Consider the following 10336-nt stretch of genomic DNA (forward strand, 5'->3'; position numbering starts at 1 on the left):
TCTATGGTGGAAACTGGCTTAAGGGCTGATCACAACTAAAGTTCAAACAATTTATCTGATACTCGGGGACTACCGTCCAAAAAACCGATACGATCGAATAACTAAACCTCGAGATCGTAAGAGCTTGAAAAGGCAATACTCAATTTTATGGGCCACGGCCACCCCACTCGGGGACTGATACTTCAAACAAGTTCGAAGTATAACAGGGGAACAAGCCCAAAAGGTGAATCCCAAGTTAAAGGCTACGGCCAAATCAACACGGTTCAGAGACGTCCGATTTCCATTATTAAATAGGCCTTCGAATATTTTCATAAACCGGTTAAAAAAGGCTACCCTCGGCTAAATTTCTAAGGGTCTCGATAATATCAACCCTCAAAAGCCCTAATGGATACAAAGGCGTTCAAACTCTCAAACAAATTCTTTATTTTATGCTAAGGCGCTGCAAAACAAAGGGTCTCGATAATATCGACCTTTGAAATTCCTAATGGGTACGGAACCGTTCGAACTCTCGAACAAATTGTTTATTTTATTTTATGGCACAACATTATTTATATGATTAAACAATAAACTTATCAAGCCGAAAAGGGGAAGAAAGCCATTCTTTTTGCTATGGCCGTATCGGCCTAATTTAAGAGCCTAAAAGGCCAATTTATTTTAAAGTTCGAAGAAATCATCCTCACTCAATTAAAACCTAAGGGTTACCCTATTCCGAGTTCAAGCAAGTACTCACTCGATTATAAAAACTACACTAGTCCGGTTTTGATCAAAATGTCTAAAGCCTAGAACTTATCAAAAAAACTTTCACAAGGCATAAAAGAAATAAAGACAAGTCGGAAAGGAAAGAGATCATTATATATATGAATATTTACAAGGCCCGATCGGGATATTATACAAAAAAGATCAAAAGTAAAAACTCCTAAGGATCTTCATCTCCTCCGGGGGCATCTTCTTCTACATCGAGGTCCTCCCCATTCTCGGACCCGCTCTTTCTGCCATCATCATCATCGTCATCGGAAGTGGACAGTGCTCCGGCTTCGGCTTCATGCTCTCTAGCCTTTACTATCTCATTGGTAAGATCGAAACCTCGAGCGTGAATTTCCTCAAGGGTTTCCCTCCGAGATTGGCATTTGACGAGTTCGGCAATCCAATATGCTTGAGTTTGAGCGGACTCGGATGCCTCTCTCGCCTGGACTTGAGCGGCTTCAGCATCGGCCCGATAGATGGCCACGATCGCATCCGCCTCGGCTTTTGTTTTTTCGGCTTCAGATTTGGCCTTGGCAAGTTCAGAAGCTAACCGAGCCTCGAGCTCTTCTATTTTCCTTGCTTGAGTCGAGCCTTTCTCTTTCATGCTTTGAAGTTGACTTTCGACCGATGATAATTGGGCTCGAGTAGTCTCTTTTTCTGCAGCAAAGCGGTCCATACCTTCCTTCCACCCCAAGGAATCTGCCTTTATTGTGTCGACCTCCTCATGGAACTGCTCGATCCTCTCAATTTCTTACTGCAGCTATGAGATTAAAATATTATCCACCATTCCCCAATCGAGCCCATGGGCTTTTAAAATTTTCATTACCTGCTCGATCAGATCTGTCTGATCTTGGTGAGCCTTGGCCAACTCGGCTCGAAGATCTCTGATCTTTTCCTATTTCTGCCTACTAAGAAGTTTGAGGGCATTTCTCTCCTCCGAAAGCCCTCAAAAGTCAGCCTCACATCGGCTCAGCTCTGCCCAAGACTTAGAAAAGGCCTCCTGATGTAGAGCTAAAGCCTATATGAAAAAAGAAAAAGTTAGGAAGAAAATGGAAGAATATGACATCAATAAAGGGAATCGAGACTTACCCGATTCAAGGCTCGTTGAGCCTAGAAGAAAACACCTGATGCGTCACTCAGTCCTGCAGCATCCTCGATACTTGTAAATAAATCACGGAATGGGTCCTCTCCCTCATGAGATTCGTCTACCTTGAGAGTCCCCAAAGCTTGGGCTTCTCGAATCGCCCCTTCGGAGAAAGCAGGGAAAGTGGGCGAGTCTCCGATTACTATTTCCCCAAGGGAGTCACTTGGGGCGTTCTCCTCAGTTCGAAGAGCTTCAGGGCTGGTCCCTTCAGATACACCCACCGTTTATTCATTTTGGTGGGAGACATCCTCGATCTCCAATGACTCGGGGACTTTGCTCGAGGCCTTCTCCGATATCGCCTCAGTTTGAGGCGGAGCCTCATTAACCACCATCAATCCAGTTGTCTTTGGGGCATTGATGGTTTTCTTTACTCAGGCCACCAGTATGGAGCCGTCGTCATTTTCTTCTTCTTTGTCTTCATCCCCCAGACACTGAACAGATTCTTCGATCAGAGGGATGGTGTTCTTCCTCGGCTTACGAACCATCCTTGTCTTAAGTTCTGGATCCTCGAAAGCCGAGGCCCTTTTTCTCTTGTTGTCATTCGCCGGTTTCGGAACCGTGGCCGAGGTCTCTTCCTAGCTAGACACGGGCCTCATGACCGCATCTTTGCCCAGGCCTACACGCAGGAAAATTGGTTAAGTATAAGAAAGACATTTTGATCGAATCATCAAGGACATAGGAAAGGGGCTTACCATGAGTTTTGGCCTCCCATCGGCCCTCTGATAAATCGTGCCATGAACGCTCAGTGTACGAAGAGGTCGAGGCTAGGTCTCGAACTCAGCTCTTGAGGTTAGGAATTGCATCGGGCATCCAAGCAACCGCTACGTCACGGAAAAGGATATCGATGAGAAGAAGAAAAGCCCAAAACAATAAATAACAATTAACAATGGAATTATAGTTATTCTTCATATTCCATTTCTCAGGAAATGGCATCTTCTCGGCTGAGATTAGGTCGTACATCTTCTCGGCCAGGATTAGGTCGGAAGTCCTCATTGAATGAACCGAGCCATCCATCCTCAGTCCCTGTCCTCGTCTATGCTCGAGAACAACACTTTGGTGGCCTGACGTTGGAGTTTTATCAACCTGCCTCGATTGAGGCGGTGGCTGTATAACCTGATGAGGTGGTCGAGGGTGAAAGACATCCCCTCGACTTTGCTCACGAAGAATCGGAGCAGAATAACAATTCGCCAAAAAGAAGGGTGGATTTGGCCTAGGGTTATCTGGTACTGACGACAAATATCGAAGACGACGGGGTCGAGGGGACCCAGAGTGAAAGGGTAGGGATATTCACTTAAAAACCCTTCCACATGGGTGGTAATGTCTTCTTTCGGGGTCGGTATCACCACTTCTTTGCCTTTCCAGTTGCAATCTTTCCTTACCTGCTTAAGGTACCCTTTAGTTATCGAGCATATGTACCTCGACACTGGGTCGCATCGACAATGAATCGACGAGGCTTTATCGGTTTTAAAGTCAGAAGTGATAACACACCCCCCGAGAACACACTCTTCAGGTCATGGATCCACCGGTGTTTTCTCGCCGGCCGGCCGCGATGAAGAAGCATTTTCCTTTTGAGGAACAATCTTTGATGTTTTTGCCATTTTTGTATGGATTTGAAGTTAAAAATAGATGATGATGATAATTTGGTGTTTTGAGAAGATGGTAGCAGTGAAAATCATAGATATGCAGATGAAGTGGTTAGAAGATATAAAAAGCTTTGAAGATTAAGAATCTGAAAGTAAAAGTTCGAAATAGTGGAGAGAAGGGCTATTTATAAATTTCACAACGACGGTTCAATATTGGCGGTGGCCGACCATTGACTGACGTGCATTTAATGCCTAGGAAACTGTACAGACAGAACGTTTCAGTCATTTTCGTCGCTTACGTCACAAGGATGAAGTCATGACAAGTCAGGGTAGAAAATCGAAGGTTCAATTCATTTTTTGTCATTACACTCCAAAAAAATGAGGGAACTATCTGTATATGGTTAAAACCGGGCCCACCCTAATTTACTGTTTGACCGAGACCGGGAGTTTGCGTCGAAGGACGACTCCGAAGTAGATCGGATCGAGCCACGAAGACAAGGTACCGAGATCGGGATTCGAGGCACCTGCCAAGATCGAGGCCGACAGCAATCGAGACCAAACGAGACAGGCATCGAGCAATACCGAAGATTGCATAATAACGGAAAAGCGAGATATCCGCGACCGGTCGAAGAACGGTTGTTTAGTTAATCATGGAATTTACTTCTATAATTAGAATTGTACCATATATAGAATTCATCTACTATATAAAGGGGAGTTCTAACCATTTGTAGGCACGACTGATAACAAAGCAATATAATTTTCTCCCTCGCTCACACTTTTGTTCTTCAGCTTATTGTGTTTTTATTGTCCTCGCATCAATCAGTTCGAGGATACTCTAACTCAAGGGTTGAGTTCTACTCAAATACTTGTTTGATTTACTTTATTGTATAATTCTACTTTTAATCTTCATATTTATCAAGAATATTAAGTGAAATCACGTGTCCTTAAATCCACATTATAAGTTTAATTGTTATTCAATTTTGAGGGTAAACAATATATATATATATATATATATATATATATATATATATATATATAGTTTTTCGATACGTGCGTTGCACGTGTATGCCGAGTCATATCGTACATGATCATTTATTGCATATGAAAGAATAAAATACAAATTTATGTGAACGACAATGTGTGATGACTATTTATTGAAGTCAAGATGATTGGATATCAACTAAACTAATGAATATGACCAATCAAAGTATAATTAAATACATGTTGTATTTATACCAACTCAAACACAAAGTAATGGTTAAAAACTGGATCATCTCTATACAATTACAAAAATCACTTTGCACTTGATTTGTAGATCAAGTCCAAATTCACTACAACATAAGCAATCATTACAAATCTATTGAAGATCTTCATAAATTTATATAAAATTTCACTATCTTTTATCCTGCATCAATTAATACAAAGGAAAATTTTCTTAAAATAACAATACTCAAAGAACATACCAAAATTGAATATCAGTGAGCATTTGAAAATTATACTTTGTTTGTGACTTGCACCTTTATCAGAAGAATATGTTATCTCCATATTAAGCTCACTCAAATTTGCAGGCTTGGATACTTCAAAGTTAAGAATATTCTAATTTTGTAAAAAATGAACCAATTATGAACCACATCTAATAAATTAGAAATATTGAGTAAAACCAAAAAGTATGTGAAATATACTACCTTGTTTGTGACCAGTATCTCTATCAACATTGTGACTATAACATAAACTTTTTAAATATAAAATATTTCTAAAAAATATTGATCAAAATATTTTCTCTGTATGAAGCTCACCAAAATTAATAAGATCGTACACTTAAAAATTGAGAATGTTCTAATATTATAAGAAATGAGTCAAGAACCCATATCCAATAAATCAAAAGTGTTAAGGAGTGCCATACACATTGAAAATATTTAACTTTATCAAAGAGTTGGGGGTATTCAATCATTTTTAAAATGGTGTATGATCATTCCTTCTAAGCTATGAAAACAACTATGAAACGACCGGCTTAGCAAATAGGCCACATACTACTATATGTCTATACAATTGTCAGGTAATAAATAGACCATGCGTTAGGGGTAAGTATTCTTTTAAATACAATCGACACTAAAGAAAAAGAAATATTAACTTTGTTTACCCTAAAAATGGATAAGAATTGAATTTATACGTGGTTTTAAAGATATGTGGATTGATTCAACACAAATAATCAAGAATGTTAGATAAATGAGTTAAAGACACAGTGAAAAATTAAACCAGCCGTAATGTTATGGCCTAGCTTGAACTTGGATTGGGCAATAGTTTCTGCCCTCGGTTGGTTCCTGGGCTCGAAGTCAGTCAAGAACGAAGAATAAAAATAAAGTCAAGACTTTGCAATAGCTAGAGATCAGAGACATAAGTCTGTATTGCCTTGATATACGTGTTACAATGTCTCTATTGAATAAAAAGCCTCCACTTTATATAGTAGGAGTGTTTCATCCCTAGTACAATTCTAAAAAAGATAAAAATCCTCCTTTCTTGTCAATAACTGACACACTACAGACATCGGGTGAGATCCGCATCGTGATATCTGGTTGGGTGCAGATATCGCGGTCATCTGTTAGTCGTGTTCAACCATTTGTATTACTTTCCGAGGTCTTGGAACTTGTTTTGGGTTGGAGGAGTGTTGTCTTGTTAGGCCCGATGGCGAGTACCCCGCTCCAGCCTCGATTCAAATAGTTCCCAGATTCGGTCTCGATCTCATTCAGTCATGTCTTTGCTTCGTTTGACCTATCGGGAAATTGGGGTATGTGTTACCCCCAATTTCACCCGTATACAGATAGTCTTCTTGTTTCCCAGAGAGTAGATTTTCCGAAATGATGGGAGACGATAGATGAACCCCGGTTCCTTCCTTCGCACGTTACAATTGAGATGGCGGATAAGCCGAAACGTTCCATCAGTCGTGTTGTTCTGACTTTAGAGATATATCGTTCATCGGCTGGTTGCCTTCGAATGTGAAACGTCACATATTTTCCCCTATAAAAACTTCACCCCCCCCCCCCCCCACTTCCTTCACTTTCTGACCCTAGCTTTTACCTTGGATCTCTATAAAGGCTTTCGACTTTCTCAAATCTTCATACCTTGTTTCTTGAACCTTCATATCTTCATCTTCAACCTCCTAACCTTCACACATTTTCTTGGATTTTCATCCCAGAACGTCATATCTTCACTTCTAAACTTCAAATCTTATACACCTTCTCCAAATATTCATACATTTCCTAGATTTACGATGGTCAAGACTTCCAAGTCGATGCCGAGGTGGATGCTCCCGAGGCGTTCCCGAGACACTCCCCGAGCCTCCTATGAGAAGCTTCATACCCGGGGGTTGCTCCATCGGGGATGACTTCAAGGTTTCAGAAGGCATCCATCAAACAAGACCGGGGCGAAGGAGCATGGAGATATATATGCTCTATTACCGAAGATACCCTTCTCATAGTCCAAGACCTTTACGTTGGGCCCGGTTGACCCGGTGATCCTGGCCTTTTGCAAGAGATACGAAGAATGCCTCGGTCAAATCCAATCGTCATTCTAGAGGATCGTGATCCTCTTACGTCACTTTGTGAAAAATACCGAATCTTCTCGATTAACCCTCGACCACCTACTCCATCTGTATAGTCCCTAAATTTTTCGAGGAGGATTAATCAAGCTCGCTCGCCAAGCCAGCAAGGCCCCATTTTTGAGCATCGACGAGGATCGAGACCGAGGCTAGCAGGGGCATTTTGTTCGGGTGAAAACCGAAGACATGGTCCCTCCCGAGTTTCTGCTATTTCCCGAGAAATGGAACGTATCTCATAAGTATAGTCTTTCCCTAAGTGTTAATTTCCCTTTAGTTCTTCTTTCATCAGAAATATTTGTGGTCGTGCAGTTGTTGCTTGGGTTCCTAATGCGGTCCCTCGGCGCAAGGAATGGATCAAAAGGATCTGCTAGCAGATGTCATACTACGAGCACACGTGGTGCAAACTTTTGAAGGGCATATGGGAGGCCCGTTCTCATAATAAGGCTTTCTCCTGGATAGTTATTACTATGTCCCAAGCTTGCATGATGTTGATCTTCTCTTTTCCCTTGTAGGTTTGCCTAAGACCACCGACCTTAGGCTGTTGGATGGTGACGATGACCCATCCTTACCCAACGAACCCTCCATCTCAGGACAACCTTGGGTTGCTCCGAAGGAGAAGAAGAGGAAAAGAAAATCATCGGTCTCAAAGGAGCCCGAGGTGAAGATAGAAAAGAGGGGGGGCACCCAGGCTCGCAATCCCAAGAAGAATACTGAGTCTCGAGTATTGGACTCTGACTTGCTTTACCGGCTCAGGGATTAGCCTGAAAAAAATGACATTTTTGTCGCTTATGGACCAACCCCTGTCGGGGAATAGACGGTGATTGAGGGAAGGGGCCATGAAGCCGATCCCATTCTGACTCGCGAGGCCGAGATGGAGACGAGGGTTGTGACCTCCCGAGAAGCCAATCCTATTTTGAAAGAGGCGATTGGTGCTATAGACATTGTCGAGATGCCCTCCTATACTGAGTCCATGCTCGAAGAGGCCCAAGCAGGCAAGGAAAAATCAAGTGAAGGAGCTTAGAGTGCGGAGGATCCTCTCCAATCCTTCTTCGATGGCATGGACATGTCTACATTAGAAGATTTCTTTGGGCTGGGCCACCTGGAGATACCGAAGGACATGCCTTTGGGAGCTGACGGGCCGAGCACAAGCCCAAGATTGGTGAAGCAATTCTCGGTGCCAAATATAGACCCCGAGCGCAAGAGGACGGTTGTCCTAAAAGTCCCGGAGTATGCTCGGGTCCTATCCGCTCCGGTAGGAGTAGCCAGCAACCTCTTATGCCTGGTGATCGCGGATGACCAGACGAAGATGAATGAGGTGGGCACATCAAGTCTCTTTAACGAGGCACAGCAGGCGCTAAACCGGGTAAGGTTATAACACGTTCAAACTCCCCTTATGAATCATTTAAATTTTTATTTGATGTCTCTTACTCAATTCCATTGCTTTATAGTCTTCAGTGCTTCACCACGAGAGTTTCCTTCGGTACCGCTTGGAAACAAGCCAGCTCGAGTCCGAGCTCAAGGAGCAGGTCCGAAAAACGGACATGTACAGGCTTTTGAGTGAGCAATAGGACGAGGCCCTTAAGGACCTCCTAATTCTCCAAGACGAGCTGGAAAAACTTTGAAAGGAAGCCTCAACCCTGAAACGGGAACACACTGACTTGGTTGAAAAGGTAAAGGTCTTTGAAGAAAAGAACGAGCAGCTAGTCACGAGGACTAACAACACAACTTTGCAGATCCAACAGAAGATAGATCTAATCGACCAGATACAGGTCGAGATGGACGAGGTCAAGGCCCAGACCAAAATGTGGAAAGGCAGGATGGACCGACTGGCCTCGGAGAAGGAGACTGCGAAGGCGGAGCTGGCATCGATGGAGAACCAACTCCAGGTGGGGAAAGACAAAGATGACAAATGGTCTCAGTTGAATGACGATCTTTGAGCATAACTGAGCTCGGTTGTTGTAGAGCGGGATGCCCTTGGTAGGGAGGCAGCCGAGGTCTGCCTAAAGACAAAGGCTGAATACATGAAGTGGCAGTCACGGAGGGAGACCCTCAAGGAGATACACACCCGAGGCTTTGACTTATCGGCCGAGATTGAGGAAGCAAAGAATCTCGAAGCCGAAGCAAAGGAGCTTTTCGAGCCTGAAGGTTCTGAGGGCTCCAAGGGTTCCGAGGAATCCGAAAGCTCTTATGGTTCTGGCGACGAGTCAGGCCCCGGTGAAGACCAAGTGTAGATGCCTTAGTGCTTTTTTAGTTTTTGTCTCATGTACTTTTTTTCTTTTGTTTTGAGGCCGTTATGTCGGGGCTTTGTAAATATATTTCGAAATATATATATGAAATTTCCCCATTTTGGCAGTATCGTGTCTTTACTTTTTCAGCATCTTTTTATAATTTCTATTCATGTAATATTTTTTATGCCATAGCATAGAATCAAATGTAGTTATAGGTCATTCATTTTTCGGGGGTCCAAATGGAACCTGACTGCGATACAACTTTGTTTGAAGTTTTGAGACCTCAGTGTGACCAGTTTGAAGATGCTTAAGTGATTTTAGATGACACTTTTGTCGGGGGTAACCTTTTTACTGAGCTTCAAGTTTTGATAGAGGACTTTCTTTCTGATTACGAGCTTCAGACGTCTCCGAGCCATTTTTAGGGTGGTCGTTGGCTTATGTATTTGGGCATCGCCTAATAGGTTTGGTCCTCCGAGATTTGGTAGCCCGGGTTGTTCGAACTTTTTTCGGACAACTATCCCTGAGTAGGGGTAGCCCTTGGGCTCGATAGTCCCCGAGTAGGGCTAGCCCGTGGGCTCTTAGGATCCAGATTTTAAGAGGCAAGAAAATGTGTAATAGCATGGCAGAGCCTTCTTTCATTTCAATGTGTTAAGTACATGATCGAAAGCGTGTAAATGCTTGTATCATGGCTAAAGTAGAGTATGTTGGCACGGTTCACACGACCGTTTGGCACTTACAATGAATCCTAACCAAATGAATGAGGTGGGCACGTCGAGTCTCTTAAACGAGGCACAGTAGGCGCTGAACTGGGTAAGGTTATAACACCTTCTAACTCCCCTTATGAATAATTTAAATTTTCATTTAATGCCTTTTACTTAATTCCAATGCTTAATAGGCTTCAGTGCTTCATCACGAGAGTTTCCTTTGATACCACTTGGAATCCAGCCAGCTCGAGTCCGCGCTCAAGGAGCATGTCCGGAAAACGGACATGTACAGGCTTCTGAGGGAGAAACAGGAGGAGGCCCTCAAGGACCTCCCGATT

General features: G+C 42.9%; 1 protein-coding gene across 1 annotated transcript; it reads right to left on the reverse strand.

Moving 5' to 3' along the window:
- Window positions 1-916: 916 nt before the first annotated feature.
- LOC138892472 (uncharacterized) lies at window positions 917-1420 on the reverse strand. Its single transcript, XM_070176191.1, has one exon. The coding sequence runs from the start codon at window positions 1418-1420 to the stop codon at window positions 917-919; it is 504 nt and encodes a 167-aa protein (XP_070032292.1).
- Between the last annotated feature and the right edge of the window lie 8916 nt (window positions 1421-10336).

This window comes from Nicotiana tomentosiformis, chromosome 5, assembly GCF_000390325.3.
Source record: "Nicotiana tomentosiformis chromosome 5, ASM39032v3, whole genome shotgun sequence".
NCBI classification, from domain to species: domain Eukaryota; kingdom Viridiplantae; phylum Streptophyta; class Magnoliopsida; order Solanales; family Solanaceae; genus Nicotiana; species Nicotiana tomentosiformis.